This window comes from Elephantulus edwardii, unplaced genomic scaffold, assembly GCF_000299155.1.
Source record: "Elephantulus edwardii isolate Elephantulus edwardi_28Jun2011 unplaced genomic scaffold, EleEdw1.0 scaffold00174, whole genome shotgun sequence".
NCBI lineage: Eukaryota > Metazoa > Chordata > Mammalia > Macroscelidea > Macroscelididae > Elephantulus > Elephantulus edwardii.
Window position 1 is genome coordinate 3,795,655 of NW_006399924.1, and position 19,704 is coordinate 3,815,358.

General features: G+C 35.6%; 1 protein-coding gene across 2 annotated transcripts in view; it reads right to left on the reverse strand.

The window, feature by feature from the left end:
- The window catches only part of MAGI3 (membrane associated guanylate kinase, WW and PDZ domain containing 3), a 296,586-nt gene that overhangs the window by 121,140 nt on the left and 155,742 nt on the right, over window positions 1-19,704 (reverse strand). For both annotated transcript variants that reach the window (XM_006895704.1, XM_006895705.1), the window contains exon 2: window positions 7,243-7,359. In XM_006895704.1, coding sequence (XP_006895766.1) covers window positions 7,243-7,359 — 117 coding nt within the window. The remainder of the gene's footprint in view (window positions 1-7,242; window positions 7,360-19,704) is intronic.

Sequence of the window (19,704 nt, forward strand, 5' to 3'; positions counted from 1 at the left end):
AACAATATATATATTTAAATTTTGCTGGGTTAATGTCTACAAGGTGAAACACCATGTCTTATGCTAAGGATATGTTTTAATTTTATAAAAAATGGAAAAAAATATTTTCTAAACTTGATGTACCCTTTTTCATTCTCAGCATCTACATATGTGATAGTTCAGTTGATTTTCACCAGTGCTTTCATGAAGGAATTCTTTTCTGCAGTTTCTTCAGAGATATACAAGTCAGTTGACAAAGTGGGGAAATAAGAGAAAAGTGCCATAATTCTCTTGAAAGAATTAACTTAGCAACTCAACATAGAAACCTTGACAGAATTAACTGATATAAATTGAAACCAAGTAAAGAAAACATCAAAAAGTTGAGGCAAATGCTAAGGTTGACATTTCCAGGAATGAGGACAGAAGCATGTGGGAGTCCATCACTATGAACTCAGTCCTACTTGCAGCTGTTCCCATGTTCTAAGTGTGTGTCTGTGGCTCTGTCTAGACTAACTGTGAATCTTTCTTATAAATACATTATTAATAAGACTCTCTAGATAATATACTTTAATAAATCCTGTAAGTGGTGTTCCAAGAAATAATAAGTTTTGGAGGCTAAGTCCTTAAATTGGCAGACTCTGTGTAATGCTATTAACCTTGCTAGAAAATCTGGATTGTACATTTTTAATATTCACTGGCACTTCCCATTTTATTTCCTATGAGCTTCAGTGCTTTGCAAATGCTCTACCAGAATAAATGCAAAGAGAAGTAAAAAGCGGTGGTGTAAATATAAATAAGAAATTGATTTTAAATTTTTAGAAATATGGATGTCAATGGTAAATTAAGATCAGGACATGCAGACAAAATATTTTCATCATTAAAAAAAGAAACTATGTTAAGAAATATATATCCTAATGTCCAACTGAAATGCATTCTGATACATTCTAACAGTGTGATGAATGTCAGTGCAAAACAGAAGACCTTTTACTATCTGTAATTTATATACCAAAGTTAAAGGCTATGAGTTTGATAATGCAATCAATGCTTTGTGTGCTTTCAAATGTCATCATAGGAATGGCAAATTAAAACATTATATAGGTGGTATTATTTTCAAATTTTTAGGTGATTTTAATTTCTTTTGTGTTAATTCCCTTCTTGAATATCTGTATTAGCATATGTTTATCAGAGATAATTTTAAAATAATACTATAAAAACCTTATTATAACATATTGATTGGCTCTTTATATGCATGGTGTGCTCAGGAGAATCTCTCTTACCACACTGCATGCAGCCATTACAAGGTTGTCATAATGGTCAATTACAGTTGTAATCTGGGCTCTGGCACTTGCTTCAGTTGGCATTTCAACACAATCAACCATTGTGCTATCAGGATTAACTTGTGGTATCTCAACTTATCGTGAATCTGCTGCATTCTAGTTCCTATTGGTGGGAACTGAGCATGGCTTAAGTCCAAGAATAAACCAAAATCAATCACAAAATTCTTTCGAGTGTCTCCTGAGAACACTACCAGTACCAAATATGTATGAGGTTCAATCATGAGAGTGAAACCACATCGTGAATTGAATAAGGAAGGCTTAAGATGAAGAACTATTTACAGCAAGTTAGTCAAGAAAGAATCAAAGAGAATACTGAAAAGAATACTGTCATTTAGAAGAAGAATACCCAAGTAAAGAATTTCAACTGAAAATCTGTTGCCTCCAAGTCAATTCCAACTCAGAGTAACCCTAGAGGACAGAGCAGAATGTCCCATATGGTTTCCTAGCCTGTAATCCTTAAGGAAGCAGACTGCCACATCTTTTCCCACAGAGGCGTTGACTGACCTTTCAGTAGGCAGCCAAATGCTTACCCATGCACTGCCAGGACTTCTAAAAGTGAAGAATGAATTCTCCCAAAGTCAGGGATTCAGAACTGACTGGATTGTGGGAAGTCTGTGAGGTCATCTGAGGACCAAGCTGGTTCACAATCAGTGTGTTGAGGCTAGCAAGTAAAATCTGCCTTTTCAAATATTCATATTTATCAATAAGCTGCCTGTCATTTAGGTGGGCCGGTTTTTCAGCATACTAGAAAACCAGGGAGGACATTACTGGACTCACCTAAAACCCAAAGCAAGCCACTCACAGGGGAAGCTATTGATATCTGCAATTGGATTCACAAGGAAATAGCTAGAAGCCCACTGGGGCCTTCACCTAGAAGTGGTACACATGCAGAGGTCCCATGAATCTCAGTATCAAAAAAACAAAGGTCCTAACCACAGGGCCAGGAGTCAACATCATGATAGATGGAAAAAGGACTGAAGCTTTCAATTATTTCATCTTGCTTGAATCAACCATAAATATCCAGGCAGCAGTAGGGAAATCAGGACATGTACTTGGATTGGGCAAATCCATTGTTAGGGACCTCTCCAAAATACTCAAGATCAATGGTGTCAGTTTGAAGATTAAGGTAAGAAGGCCACAATCTTCTCAATCATCTGCTATGCCTCTGAGAGCTAGACAATGAATAAGGATGTAAGAAGAAGAATTGATGCCTTTGAGTAGTGGTGTTGCAGAAGAGTACTGTATATTCCATGGATGGCCAAAAGAACACACAGATATCTTGACAAAAGTGCTGCCAGAGTGTTTCTTGGAGGCAAAGATGACAGAGCTTGATCTTTCATACCTTGAACATGTTCCTAGGCAAGGCTATTTTTTGGAAAGGGATATCATGCTTGGAAAAATGAGAGGGTTAGTGAAGGAGAGGAAGACCCTCAAATGAGATAGATTGATGCAATGACTGTGGTAGTGGGCTCAAGTGTGCCAGAGACGATGTGCATGGAACAGGACAAGGCAGAATTCTGGTCAGTTGTTCATATGGTTGGTATGAGTTGTACTCAATGGCACCTAACAGCAGCCACCATCTCCCACATACATGCCACAGAATTTGCTACCAGAAAGCTGTCAGGCAGCAGCAACTTGTTGGAGATATTTTTTTGCATGACAGAGCAAAAGGAAAAAGGCACAGTGGAACAAGGAAAAGAAACCGCTTCTTTCTTTAGTATCTCCATTGAGCTCCATAGTGACAAAGCACAATATTGTGTTAGTTGGCAGAGGAAAAAGTTCTAGTAACACAATCAGGCAATAAAGAGAAGATCTGAAATAAAGAAGTAATAACAAATAGATTACTTTTGGGGGGAACGTCTATCATAAATAGGAGTTGTTCTATCAAATCAACATCTACTGTTTTCTGTATCAATCAAAAAGAACATATGATATTTTAAAATCTGTTACTACATAAATTTTCTCATGTTATACCAGCAATTCATTCCTAGTACAAACCCTACTTAGGCAAAAGGTCTTTATATACGCGTGCGCACACGTAAACTCTGTACAAACACATATACCATTATCTATATAGTATACAATATATGATATACTATATAGAATATTCTATAGAGAGTATATGATATCCTGCATATAATATTCTGTGCATATATAGTATGTATGCATATACATATGTACACAAACTATACAACACAACAATATCATATGGTTCTGGAGTTTTCCTTGTAGAAATGTTATGAACTATGAATTCAATATCTTTAACAGAGAACTCAGGTCATCCACTTCTTGAACAAGGTTTGGTTGTTTTCATCTTTAAAGAAATTTGCCCATTTCATTAAAAAAACTACACTGGCCTATTGTTCATAATATTTCCTTTTAACACCTATAGGAACTTTAGTGATGCCACCTAACCCTTTATTGATATTGATCATTTATATCTTGGTGTTTTCTTGAGCAGTCTGGTGACAAGATCATCAGTTTCACTGTTAATAAATAATCTGCTTTAGGTTTCATTGATTTTTCTCTCTGCTTCTTCACTGATTTCGTTTTATCTTTTAATTTCCCCCCCTTTTTCTGACTTTGGATTTATTTTGCTCTTCTTTTTCTAGATTACTAAGGTAAAATTTTACATAATCAATTTGAAACCTTTCTGGTTTCAAATTAATTAGGCAGCTCAGCTGGCCTAGTCTGCAGCGAGTTGCACTGCTAACCCAACGGTGATGCCTCTCTGGTGGTTCAAATCCACCAACAGCCTCAAAACAAAGATGGGCAACTTCCTCCTGTGCAATTTCACAACCTCCAAACACTTTACTGGAGGGTCAGCTAGGCATTCATTCCAACTCAACATGAGCCTGGGCTGCTTTTCTGGCTTAAGTGCTTAATGCTAAAAGTTTCCCTTCGAACACTCATCTTGGTGCATTTCTCACTTTTAATGTTTTGTGCTTTCACATTCACTCAGTTAAAAAATATTTTACCACCCTTGATGATTTATTTATTCTTGGTCTCAAAAATATTTAGAAATGTGTTACTGAATTTCTAAGTAGTAGGAAATGTTCCAGGTAGCTTTTGGTTAATGATTTATAATTGAATTCCATGGTGGTCACAGAACACACTTTGTATGATTTGAACATTCTTAAATTTATTGAATCTTGTATGGTTCAGAATATGATCTATCTTTATAAATGTCTCATGTACACTAGAAAAGAATGTGTATTTTTCTGCTGGTGGTGGCAAGTTGTAGAAACACAGTAAGGTTAAGCTGGTTGAAAATACTGTGCCATTTTCTAGAATCTTACTGGGTTTTGTTGCTGTTGTTTTTGCTTCTTTGGCTTATTCATTACTGAAAGAAGTTGCTGGAATCTTGAATTTTAATTCTGCATTTGTCCATTTTCCTTTCAGGTCTATAAGTTTTTGTTTCATGTATTCTGGAGTTACTATATATATACATTCAGGATTGTTATAGTCTTTAGATAAATTGATTCCTTATGATCAATAGGAAATCAATCTAGTATCACTTCATGGCAGATGGAGAAGTTTCTCTTTTTTCTTTAATGTTAAAAAAAAGGCTCACTTTCCTTCAGTTATTTTTTCCTCTCTAGGCTCCAATTTTCTTAGCTTACTTTGCTACGTCTTCAAGTTCACAAGTCTTTGGCAGCTTCTAATCCGCTGCTAAGGGAGCTCTGGTGGCCTAGTGGAAAAGGAATTGTGCTACCAAGGCAAAGGCATTTAGATCTACCAGCTGCTCTGAGAGAGGCACACGGGCAATCTCCTCCCATGCGATTTATAGCCTCTGAAAACCAACTGGACGGTCAGCTATGAGTAGGTTCTGACTCAACAACACACAGTAACAACCTGTTATAGCACAGCTAGTGAATTTTTTAAGTTCTATACAGTTCTTTTAAAAATATTCTATTTTCATATGCTCATATTACCCATTAAATCTTGATATTTATAATAATCATAAAATCTGGTATGGCAAAACAATCATTTTGTTTAATTTCTATTTTGTCTCCCTCCACCTCTCCCCAAAAGCTAACTTTTCTTTTGGCTACGGGTTGAATTATTTTTTCTCTTTTGCACATTTAATGATTTTCCCCACCATTAAAGGTCAAACACATTCTATGATGTTTTTCAGTCTGGAATTTGCTGTCTTTTTAAGAGTTTTGGCTTCTTCTTTTCTCCCTAGCAATTACGTTACATAAATATCAGTTTAATTCTCTGGGGACTGGCTTAATTCAGCTTTGTTAAAGCAAGCTTAGAGGAGTGTACTTTTCGGCTCTTTTAGCCCTTCTACTAAGGTATGACCCTTACGGGAGTCTCTCCACTCAGGCTGGTGAAACTCAAATGCCTCACAGCCATGTGTAAGCTCTGGGAACTGTAAACCTTACAGCCATCAGAGAGTTCTTTGCTTGGCTTCATGGGGCTCATCCTACTCTTCTCAGCTAGGTATTCAACAACAGACTCTAGAGGACACGTGTACAGACAGCTTGAGCTCCTTTTCTTCCTAGGTCCCTCCTCTCTTAACATTCTGCCCTGCAAATTCCACATTCTTCAGACCTCTTAAAGGTAAATTTATGTCTCTTTAATTCAGAATTTGTTCTGTTTTGTTTCAATTCTGTTTCTCCCTATACCACAGTGGAACAGGCATCTCCATTCACATAGCTGAGGATAGCACAGGACTTCTTTGTTCACAGCCATATCTATTCTCTTTTTAGAGATCATAGTCCTGTTTTACCGATAGGAAAATGTCTGAAAACAATAGAAGTCTGTCTCTGTTTTTAATTTTCTTGCTCAAGTTGATTCCAATTTTGTCAGTATTTACCCCTATGAGCTATCTCATGTGTCCTTCTGGCACATTCTAATAATTTTAAAAACATGTATATACTTTTTGATGCAATTACATATTCTAAGCTTCTCTTATACTTTCCCAAGACCTGAAATCATGCTTTTTTGATTGTTTGTTTCTTTTAAGAATTCTTGGTGTTTCTTAAGAAAAGGAAACAATTATTTAGAGACAGGATGCAACCATTCTGTGAGTTCTCTGATGGTCTCTCAATGATGGGTCATTGCTTCCAAGTTCTTGGGGGAGATTATAGATCCTTCAATTTTTGACTGAGTTAAGAAGTCCTGTTAAAATCTCTAAGCTCTGTAAAACCTATGACTTAAAATGAAACATGCTGTAGCTCCTTTCTAGGACAAAATGTCACAATGAGGAGAAATGGAAAAACTAGGACAGCAGCGTGTTTAAAAACAAACAACAAAACAAAATTAAAAAATCTTTATATAACACCCAAGTCTTTCAAAAATTATTGAGCCCAGAATATATTTATCAACATCTAGATAAAAATAACAAAGAAAGCACTAGTGTGCTTTGCTTTTCTTTGGAGAGGGACCAGATAGAATAGTAATATTCCTATAAGCCATACAAAAACATTATTCTCAGTACACAAGGTATTTCTTATAGAAGAAAAACGTTTCTTATGCGTTGGCTTTAGGAATCAATCTATAGCGAATAAAGTTTGAGGAATTTTGTTGTTTAGAAACTGTCGAGTCAAGTCAACTCCAAAAACTCATTGTGACCTCATTCATAATAGACAGAAATCTTGACTGATCCTGTGCCATCCTTGTCATTTCAGTCACTGTGTCAATCCACTTAGCAACATGTAAATAAATATTAAATTCTAGTGATAACTTTTTACAAAGTCATAGTATAAAATATTTTACTTTACTTATGAAAACAGAACTCCTAAAGTCTTCTAAAAAATGTATCTCCTTTTTAAATTTTCACTTCATTCCAGTCCCTGCAACTTGATCTGTAGAATTTCATTAGCTACATCTTCTACTGAATTATTTCTAGCCATTTGATTAGTTAAACAAGGATTTTTCTTTTTGTTTCATTTCTTATATTCCATGACATACTTACATGGAATGGTTCTCAAATAGAGATTATCTCTGATCACTTGCTGCAGTTTATGGTCAATTGATCCTTTCTGAAACTGAAGACTCAAGTAATGTCGCAAATCTTTATTAATGACTTTGCCTAGAAAACAAAAGCAAAAAGACATCACTGTTAGATCTCCAGTTAATACAGAAGCAAGTGATTAAATATTTTGAACCACTGAGCCATAAAAAGGAAAAAGCAGCCAACGTATTTCTTTAAAGACAATTATCACAAATTATCATTACTATGATTATATAATTTACCTGTAATATAATACAATTTTACATTATAGAGGAGGGAGAAGGGATAAGTCAGAGAATATAACAAATATTCAAGATAATTTCATTAAGTCTCATGGCATTATATATCAACTATGTATTGATAACTTCCAAATTCCTGTCTCCACTACTGACCTCTCTCAATCAATCTGTATATTAACATGTATCAAGCACTTCAAACTCCAGAGAGCTAAACAGAACATTTAACTCCAGATTCATTAAGGGTTTATTCTCCCCAGTTTTCCTCACTTTGGTAAATAACAGCACCATCTGTGCAGTAGAATAATCCCCAAACTTGGAAGTCATCTTGATTTCTGCTTTTCACTTTTATCTCCCAGATCAAAGCCATTAGTAACTTTTGTCACTTCTACCTCCAAAATAGAGTTTTGATGGCCTAGTGGTGAGGAGTTATGCTGCCATTCCAAAGGAATGTGGTTAGACTCTAGCAGCTGTTCCACGGGAGAAAGACTGGCAAACTCCTCCCATGTGATTGACTGCCCCTCAAGATCTACCCGAGGGTCAGCTATGAGTGAGCTCCAGCTCCACACCATACAACAATAATAAGCTCCAACATACATTCTATATCCTCCACTTCTATTTCTACCGCCACCACTAATATAGCCCTTCAGAAATTCTCCAATAGCTTTCCAAACAAGTTCTCAGCCTCCAATTTTGCCTCTTTCCTGTTCCCATCACTGACACAGCAGCTAGAATGAGATTTACACTATAACTGCAAACATCACTATTCTGTTTAAACCCAGTGACTTTTCGTTGCAATTAGAATAGAATCCCTGAGCAGAGTCCAAATGGACCTGTATGTTCTGGCTCCAGCTAACTCTAACCAAAACATATTTTTTCCTTTCTCTAACTATAGTTGACCACATTGCTAACTTTCTGATCTTCAGAGAGGCCAAGCTAAGCCCTAGCCCATGACCTTGAACAGCCATTTTCTAGCCACTTGCTTGACTCTTGAACATAATAAATGAGTAAAAGATGTTCTCTTATTTGTCAGGGTATACTAGGAATAGTAGAATTTCAAAGAAATGAAAATTGGTCTATATCTCTTACAAGTGCCGCTCAGGAAAATAAAGTCTATAACCATACTCTAAACCATATTAACAAATTCAAGCTCTCAAGTTTCAGTATAAAATCCTTAGTTAAAAGAATTTATAATTGTAAACCTACACTTTTTAAAAATAATTCCAATTAATATTTACCTCAAGTTTATCTTGGAGAATTAATGTCTAGCGTAAACTACCTATTATTTAGATGAGCCCCATGGCATATTAAGATTGGAGGGATGTGGTCATAAAACCAGCTGTAAATCGATCTAACTGCCAACATTTCATCATCTTTTCCACAGGGATAATCTAGTAGGCTTTGTCAAGTACTTGCTAAAGTCAAGATACAACATGCTCTACCATCCTCTAATCCAGGAGTAATTATACTAAAAGAAGAAAACAAGAGAAATGAAGTCAGTTTGATGTATCTTGTTCTTAGAAATTTCCATTGATTCAGGAGGATCATCCCATTCTTTCTTAAATAAGCAATCTCTCTCTCTCTCTGTATTTATGTTTCTATACTTTAATAATCTTTTCAAGTTTAAAGATAGGGAATATAAACTTTCATAATCTACCTTTCGGAAACTAGGACATTTGTCTCTCTTCAGTCTCCTGGCACTTCCCACATTCTCCATGATTTCACGTGATTATTGACAGTAGTCCTGAGATCATATCTCAGAGTTGAGAACTCGCAGCAGGCAAGTCATCTGAGTCTTGAAAACGTAAAATCATTTAAAGTGAATTAACTCTTACTTTCTTCTCATCTTTGGGAGATTTAATCTTCTTTTTAAAAAAATTTTAGTTTATTATTATATTTTGTGTTTCAGATCTGACTGGTACAGGAGGAGATTGCCCCTCATTCTCTAGCAGAGCATCTGGTGGATTAGAACTGCATACCTCTGGGATTGCAGTGCAGTTTCTCGCCACTAGGCCACCAGAGCTCAGTGATTTAGCCCTCTTTTGACCTCACATTTCAAGATGTTTGTTTTACTTTTTTTTTTTTCCTTTTAGAAAATAATTACCCTAGCTGAAGATCATGGAAGCAAATGAAAAGCCATGTTGGTCTAATCCTCACTGCAAACAGTTAATAGAACATTTTTTTTTTCTTTACAGCAGTGAGCCTACCTTTTCTTTTTCTCTGTAGTTGCTTTAAGCTCTGCCCTATTTTAAAAGAAAATTTTTAACTTTTTAGTTCACTGTCATACTATGATGGCTTATGTATTGCTGTGATAGTGCAAACTATGCCACTGATATGTCAAATACCAACAGAGTCACCCACAGTGGACAGTTTTGTACAGATCTTCAGTCCTGTGTAGACTAGGAAGAAAGGCCCAGGGATTTACTTCTGAAAACTAGACAATGAAATTTTATGCATCATAAGAGAATACTGCTTGATATAATGCTGGGTGAAGAGCTTCCTAAGTTGGAAAGCACTATATAAAAGACACAGCAATGGATCAAACAGATGAATATGGTGCAGGACTGGGAACTGTTTTAGTCTATTATATATAAACCAAGAAGTCCTTGTGGTGCAACAGTTAAGCACTCAGGGTTTCTTGGCATGATACTTCATTTGGAAATGTCTAGTCTTAGAACCACACCTACAATAGGCTGTAAAACATTTTGAAATCTACTTTATTAAATTATGGGCATAAATATGTCCCAGTTCTCTCCTTTATTATGATGACTATAAAATGGCCTGTCATTGTGTACCACTCAGTTGGAACTGACTCATAGTCAGCTGACCCTCCGGCACCTTTTCAGAGGCAGTTAATCACATGGGAGGAGACTGCTCATTTTTCTTGCATGGGGCAGGTGGTGGATTTGAACTATGTGCCTTTGGGTTTCCAGCATAATTCCTGACACTAGCCCACCACAGCTCCTTAATATAAAATGGCCTAGTAACTTCCCCCAATAAACTGCTTAATACAACTGTTGTTGTTATTTGACATTGAGCAGGAATTGACTCACAGCTGACCCTCTACTGAGTTTTCAGAAGCAGTAAATAACATGGAAGGAGATTGTCCATCCTTCTCCCATGAGCAGCTGATGGATTTGAACCACTTGCCTTAGAGCTGGCAGCTCCTTACCATTAGGTCATCAGAGCTCCAGTACAACTAGGGTTACTAATATGCTTTTTCATTAGACTTAAGGTTCTGAATAGCAGTGCATTTTATTGTTTCCTTCACCTTTTGAGCTGTACAGAAAAAAAATCATAATCAACATATGGTCATAAACTTAACTCTAATTTGGTCACTTGATTCAAGACAGTGGGAGCTTAAATGAAAGAAATCAAACTGTTGACAACTTGTCTGTGAAACTGTAAATGACATTTGAATAAAGAATTTTCATATAATCTATAGCTATACAATGTAATATATTTTACATTTTATAGCAAAATATATTCTATGGCACAAAGTTATTAAAAGGAAAAAAAACTGATGATCTGATTCCATAAAGATTACAGTTTACAAACTCTACAGGACAATTCTTAAACATATGATTCATTAAATTAGGTGAAGTTATGTGAGGTCAAGGTTATGGCCTGTTGATATACATGCACTCCCAGTATTTAGTAAATATAATGAATCAATTAATTTTATGTTTTTAATTGTTCATCTGACCCTCTCGTTCCTTAAATACACATAATGGAAGACTCACTTAACTGATACAGTATCTTTTACACCTTTATCTTAAACTATTTCTTACATAACTAATTGATTTTATTTTGACTTCCTTAAAATGAAAAAATTAATTATTCATTAAAGTAGCAAGCTCTATAAGTGTTTAAAAGTAGATTTAAATTATACCTTGTATATCAATCCTTTAAATTATGTTCCTTATTTATTAACATTTTAAAATGTACTCACAAAATGGTATCTGACTATTCAGAAAGAGACTATAAGACTTAATTAATAGACTGTTTTTCCAACTCCACTGTAGACAAGTCTACAACAGACTCTCCCACTTCCGTCACCCAGCCACATGCACATGTGCGTGCGTGAGTGCGCACACGTGCCACACACACACACACACACACACACACACACTCTCTCTCTCTCTCTCACGGGGTGGGGGCGGGGAGAGAGAGAGAGAATCGTCTCCCCTTTCTAGGGCAAAGGTGTGTGAATGGAAAAGAAAATGAGAAGTAAAACCTGAGCTGACAAGAACAAGTGCTATTTTAAGATTTATTATTACATTATTATTACTGCTAATATTTATTCAGAACTTATTCTGAAAAATATGTGGCAGGTACTCTCCAAGAATTTTATGTTTTAGCTCACTTAATTCTCATGGCAACCTTTGAAGTAGGTGCTATTATTATCTGCGTTTTACAGATAAGAAGCTGAAGTAAAGAAAGGTTAAACAATTTGAACAAGGTTGTATAATTAGTAAGTGGCAGATATGAAATGTGAACCCAGGCAATAGCTCAAGGACCTGCACTATAAGCGAGCACTTTGCTAAATACTCTTCTTTCTCTTTCTCTCTCTTCTATGTGTGTGTGTGTGTGTGATATATATGTGTTGTTGTTAGTGGGCATTAAGTTTAATCCCAACTCACAGCAACCCCACAAATTCAAAATAGGTTTTCAAAGAGTGACCTTTCGTAAGACAGGCTTGTATTCCAAGGCACCTCTAGATGAGTTCAAATTTCCAACCTGTCTGATAACCTTTATGCTTCCTCCCTCTCTCTCTCCTCCCCCACCCCCACCACTTTACTGAAGAAGAAGAGGGAGAGAGAAAATCTTTTGATAAATTTCTTCCCTTGTACCACTCTGTAGGCATTTCAACAGTCATACATATGCATAAACACTGTTTACTGAATCCTAAGTAGAAGTCACTATGAGTTGGTTCCAAGTCAACCATCTATAATAAGTTTAGACTTACAAACCATATTTACCAAGTGGACTTGTTGAATAAATAACCTGAGAAATTGGACTATATGAAGAATGAAGCATTAGGATTAGAGGAAGACTCATCAACAACCTGAGATATGTAAGATGACACAACTTGCTTGCTGAAGTCAAAGGGGACTTGAATCATCTTACAGCTGTCAGTTTAATACAATCTTAGTCTCCAAGGAGCACCCTGGCTTTACTTTCTCCAAGATAAGTTTGTTCTAATTGTAGTCCAGGAATATTCAGCACTCTTGTCCAACACCTCAGCTCAAAGGTATTGATTCTTGTCATCCTTATTCACCATCCAAATTTCAGATGAACAGCAAGTAATTTAAAATGCCATAACCTGACTCAGATGCACCTTGGTCTTTAAAATGACATCACTGTTCCTGAGAGGTCTTTGACAGCAGAATTTCTGCACTGTCACGTATCTTTTGATGTCTTGACTGTTGATAAAAAGGATGTGAATCTAAGTAAGATGAAATTGTTGACAACTTTAATTTCTTTCTCAAAATCATCTCTCATGATCTACCCAGTGATGAGGATTTCAGCCTGCTTGATGTTGAAATATAATCCCTACTGAAGGCTGTAGTCTACGAGCAAGCATATATAGACACAGATACCGCAAACTGTTACTGAAACACTTAATAGTTAAAGTTTTATCAAAGGATATAACTGTTGGGGGATTTTTAAAACTATTTTTTTCTTTAAAGACTCTTCTTCATAGTTTAGCATTTACAAATTTTCTATAAGAAGAAGCTCTATCTCTATTGAGGGGAAACATAGGAACCATAGTCTTAAAAATTGTGCCCTTCAAAGGTCATCAGCAAAAAAGAATAGCTAATATTGTGGGTCATTACAAATGAAAATCTGCAAAAGTTCCATAGGAAAGCTGAAACTGTGTGACTTTTCCATTAGCATTTTGTCTTCAAACAAGCATTCTTTTACACCACATCTAGATTTAATTGCAATCATTTTGCTTCTTACAAACTCTCAGTCAATTAATAAACAAGCTATGGGATTAAAAATCTAAGCTTAAAAATATAAGATGGAAAATCATCACTCTAACAAGGACTAAAATCACCACAAGTTTCATATCAAGAAAAGCCAAGTAAAATGGAAATATGATAGCAAAACAGAGGAGGGAAGTAAAAAAACCCAAAAAACAGAGGAAATGATAAAAAGCAAGTCCTTTTCTTTCTGAAGCTTTTGTTTGAGGGCTTAAGTAGATTTAGTACTTAAAGAAAAGCAGTATTTTGGGGCTCTTGTACACAAGGTTGCTATGAGTCGAAGGCAACTTGATGGCACATACCAACAACAACAATAAATTTATTTTAAAAATTTTAATACATTGTTTTTCACAAACGATCCTTCCCATTTCCTTCACTGACTCTCCACAGAAAAGCAGTATTTTTAAAGTGTTGTCCTAAGGCTATTTACAATTTTTTTTCTCTGTAACACCCACATCAGGAATCATTAGCTGGAATCAAACCTGTCATAATGCCAGGTAACCATCGCTTGGTTGGCACACCATGAACTGAGTCATACTATTAATGCTTCATCCTTTTGACAATAGGGTACGAAGTTATCTCTTGTGCCCTGTCAGTTTTCCTGAATGCAGAATAACTGTGATCATTGGACTTTGCAGAGCAAATTATGCACTTCAATACAATGTCCAAGACTTGAGGTACAATAACTGTTGGTGAAGTAATTTTAACACCTGATAAAAAGGATCACTGAGACTGAATACAGAAGTACTGGGTTAAAAATTTGAGGCAAAAAAAGAAAAAAAGATGACCATTTGAGAGATGTAATTTTCTTTTCAAGCGTAGCCTAGATTTGGAAGAGTGGAATCCACTTCCTAAATAACAAGCCTCTGGAAACTCTTATGAACTTTGATAAATGTCGATAGTTACAAAGGGGATTCAGGCCTTTTGTTCTTCGGGTTGGTATATGAGCCATGCTCGACTAGAAGGTAATCAACACAACAACAACAGCAGCAGCAGCAGCAGTGGTAAGAAGCTGTGGTGCAATCCCAAAGGCACATGGTTCACATACACCAGCTGTGGGAGAAGGACGGAAAATCTTCTTTCCAATGATTAACTGCCTCTGAAAACCCACTGGAGAGTTAGCTATGAGTTAGTTCCTAATTGATGGTATACAACAAAACATCATTACGTAAACAATTTGAGTTCAAGTAATTTTAATTAGTAATATAGTCACTATTAAAGAAGCAATTCACTAGTCTCATTTTCTCTGATAGCTATTAAAAAGAGAAATTTGCACTAAGCCTTAGAAATTTTCAAAATTAGGTGGTCAAAGGTCCTAAATACTGTATTACACACCAAAAGTGACAGGAGCCCAAGGAGGGCCAACATTAATGCAACAAACAAAACAATGAGTATTTATTTCCCTTTCTAATGTCTGTTTTCAATCAATAACACAGTTAAAATAATGTTTTGTATTATTCTTACAAAATGTGATTACATAAGATGTACCAAAATGCCAAAGAAAATTCAGAGAATAAATAGCTAGTTTATGAGTATTTCCCTGTTTAGAGTCTTCTATTTAAAAGTTCTCTCCTCATTCACCCCAGCCTTACACTGAGGGACTTAGAGCCTTCCAGAAAGAGATGAATATCAATGGAAGAGTCAGACATTCTCTAACCTCCCACTTCCCATTCAAAGACCTTGACAGGAAGGAGGGAGGGAGAGAAAATCTGTGCTTTTACTAAAATGAGAAGAAATGAATTTATTCCAAATGACCATGTTGTTGTGATGTGCCATCAAGTTGCTTGCAACTCACAGCAACCCTATGTACAAAAGCTCTAAACCCTGTTCTATCCCGAGCCAACCTTATTATTTCTGACACACCTACCCCTATTACCCTAGTCACTGAATCAATTCATCTCATTGAAGCTCTCCAGACTGTATCAGTTACTCATGTTGCTGTAACAGAAATATCACAAGTGGGTGACTTTAGCAACAAACTCATTTTGTGATCATTTAGGGTGTCAGCTCAAGAGAAAGGCTGTTCTCTTTCTGTTGTCTCTGAGGGAAGACCCCTGTGTCTTTTGCCTCTGTCTTCCAGTTTCTTGGATATTCTCAGAGATTCTGGTTTCTTAGCGATCTCCATGTAACTTGGCATCCATCTTCCCACATCTCTGCTGGGATAATCTGCTCCTTTAATATTTCTGAGTGAGAGAATGACTACACACTGTTGTTGCATCAACATAACAAAGACAACTCACTCCCAAATTGGATCATAGCCAATTGGGTGGTAATACGGCAGTGAAAATCCTACCAAAGAAAAGATGGGGTGTTTCTTTATTTTGAAGATAATGCTGGAGTCATAATAAACAATTAAGGTGAGATGAAAGGTTCTGCCGTCACTGGACCGACTGCACAGGAGTGTGCAGACTTGTGGCCCAGGATTGCACCCAATGCTGGCAGCATCGCATGACTCTCCAGTGGATTTGTAAAAAAATATAAAAGTTCACTCAATTAAAAAATTAGTTACAAAAAAAAAAGCATACACATTCACTTGTGTCCCTGTACGACCTTGTTACTGATATTACGAAGCTTTTCTATAGTTTACAGGTTTGGAACTAATGTTTCTAAACTGTGACAAATATGACTTCATTGTCTTCTTCCAGTTAGTAAACATCAGATATTTTAAATCTAAAAATTAAAACTCCACATCTACTTTTTCAGCTCTTGAAAAATATGACCATATTTAAAAGACACAAGAAATTATGCTAGTCATCAAGAATTTTTAAATTGTCAAGAATGAGTCTTCTCATTAGGTAAACAAACAAACAAACCCCAAACCCCAAAAAAACCAAACAACAAAACACCTATGAAGAAAACGGCTAATTAAGAAAAAATTAACTAGACATTAGTGGCAAGATTATGGGTTACTGTATCATGTCTTTCAAATTTTTATCTTCAATGTTACTATGTTTAAATTTGTTTTAAATACTAACAAACTAGAAAAAGCCTGAAGAAAAACATAAGTATACTGTTTATATCTCTAAAGTCAAAGATGGAAGTATTAACACTGACTAAAAGGAAATCTTCAGGCAGAAAAATAAGGTTTAATGTTTAGTTCTGTTTCTGGAAAGCAGTTTCTACTTCTAATATAAAATTTTAGTTAAAAACTAGGCAGGCATAAAAAGATTCATAGTTGACTCACTAAAATCAGAAAATATTTTTATCAAAATATTAATAATGCTTAAGTGGTCTATATTCATGGTACAATGATTAATTCAGTGGAGAAAGTTAATTTAATGAACATGATTGATGAAATTAATGATAATTATTTGGGGTACAATTATGCGACACTGTACAATGGTATAATACAAAATTTAAAATAACTAGTGATATTTCCTCTTTATGGAAGTGATCTAAAAAACATTTCTTTTTCAAGAACAGAATTGTGTATTTTCAAAGGAATTTGCTGAAAAATTGCAGTGTATAAAACCAAATAAAATGGTAAAGTAAACTCCGAAAGCCCAGCTTCATTACAGATTATTTACTAGACTAATAGATCTCCGGTTGTATTATTTCCTCAGTTTGAGTATAATGTGCTCTTTAAAACAGGATAGAATGATTTCTGTTAATATCAAGTTATATGTTAGCCTTCCTATAAACATGATCAATTGAATCAAAGACGGTACTTTGTTTTTCTTTCCAATATAATTTAAACTCACTTATAAATTACAAAGAGAGGAGGAAAGCTATTAGAAGAAATGGCAAAAGAAATGGACATTTTACAGAAAAAGAAATGCAATGACCTTTAAACTTAGGAAATTATATTGAATGTCATTCAGAAAAAAAGGTGTATTCTAATCAAAGCCCTGAGATTCCATTTCTTAGGCACCAGAATTGGCAATACCAAACACTGATATTACACACTGCTGGTGGATGCAGTACCATAATCAAAGGTGGGGTAAAGGAAGCAGAGTGTCCCGGGTGTGGCGTGGTGTCCACAGCAAGAGGAGGCACTGTACAGAGAGAATTCAGACAATAAAAAAGCTGATTGAAACCTACCTGGTTTTTATCATCCTGTGCCAACAATGCTAAGCAAAGTCAGTGATAAAACACTCCTTGAAAAAAGATTTTCTTGTTCTAAACTATGAATAACTGCTGCAGTTACTGCTGAGTTTTAATAACATACATATATGTAAACTTCAGAATCTTAGGTTTTTATCACTTGTGTCTTAGCAAACATTACATATTTGGAGAATTCCTAGTTCGGCCTCTATTCTATGAACTCAGAAGTCATGTTTGCAGTATCTTGAAATTATTCCCTGTGAGCATAGTTCTTTCTGGTCTATAACCCCTAAGATATGACATTTCCTGCACTTAAACAATCGACTCAAACAATTACAGCTGTATGTTATTTCTCTTTTCTGAGTTATCCTTTTTTTTTGTTGCTTTGGGTATTTCTCCTGGTAGGAAGTTTTAAATTAATTAATCAGACAAAATATTTGCAGATGTCTGGAATTAGCCTTAAACAACGAATAGTAAAATACAAAGTTTTAAACTGTTATTTAAAGAACAGAACACGGAAATGATGGTTAAGGTCATTAACTATACAACAACAAAATATAAGGAAACAGACATCTGTATGGGAAAAGAATCAAAGTTTGCAGAAGGCAAGGAGAGCTTGTAAAAGACGCTGCTCTTAAATTACCAGAGAAAACCAACAGGCAATGTTTACTTAAATATCTGACTACCAAGTAGGGGAGTAAACAGAGTCAGAATGCACTATCATTCAATCATTCTCCCTGAGTCTCACAGAAGAAGGAAAATTCGGAAGGGTTTTTTTGAACCAAACTTGGTAGAAATTTAAGATTCAGTTTCTTATGAAGATGTTTTACTAAAATACAACTGTAAACCTCTAGAACTGATCACCAACAAACCAACCCACTGCTATCAAGTCGATTCCAAGTCTCAGAGACCCCATAAGGGACAACGGGGTTTCCCAGGCTGTAAACCTTCTGAAAGCCCCTGGGTTTCCAAGGATGTTAACCCTGCTTCATCTTTCTCCCATGGAGTGACAGATGGATTAGAACTACAAACCCATTGGTTAGCAGTCAAATGTTCTGACCTCTACAAAAGTGGTCAGTGTGTCTTCTAAGATACAAAGGCATGAACATTACTGACATTTCTGAAATTTATCTTGAATTGGAACTTGTACTTATTTCCTCTGCCAAACACATATGTTTAAGATTTGTCCTAACTCAGTACTGTCTATCTGTTGCCAACTGGACAGCACCTAACAACAACAATTATATTAAAGGGAGTTCTGATGGCACAAGGAGTTTTTCTGGATCTGTGGGGTTTCTTTTCTTCATTTCTTTAATTAAAATATAACTAATTTTTCCTGTCTTATTTTTTATTCTGAGTGAAAGTTTACAAAGCACACTAGTTTTTCATTCATTTATAGATATTTTGTTTTATGACATTAATTACAATGTCCAATCAAACACTAATTGCACGCTGCCTTTCTCGTCACCCAACTTGTTAATTAATTTTTGCTCCCTCTCCCTCCCCTCTCATCTCTGTTAATCCCCATGATAAAGTCTATCTGTATGTAAACCTTTCCATGGTTTATTATATTAGTAGTTTTAGAACATAATAAGGAAGATCTGGTGGTAAGGAGTTGCATTACTCAATCAGAGGGGAGCAGTTACTTCATGGGAGAAAGATGGGCAGTCTCGTCCTGTATGATTTGCAGCTTCTGAAAACCCTGGAGGATCTTCCAATTCAATGGTACACAACAATACAATTTTATTAAAGTATAATGAATCACATGATAAAGAAAATATAAAAAGTTAAGGTGTTCTCTGCTGATCTAAGGTCTCTTCCTATTTTAAATGTTTTTCACTTGTTTACTCCCATAACTTCTTTAATATTAATTATACTATTCACATACTACTCTTCCTTATGTCTAAACTTTCTTTCTTACAGGTTCTATCCACCTATTAGACCCAAACTTAGCAAGTCCAAATGCAAAGTAATCACTGTTCTTCCATCACACAAAAAAGCCCATGTTTTCCCTTTCTGTTCCTTCTCTGAGTGAATAGCCCCATAGTTTGCTTAAGCTGTCCAAATCAGAAACCTAGGACCATTCTTGTCTCTTCTCTTCCTTCCAATTATATATTAAATGACTAACATTAATCACACTAACACATGTTTAG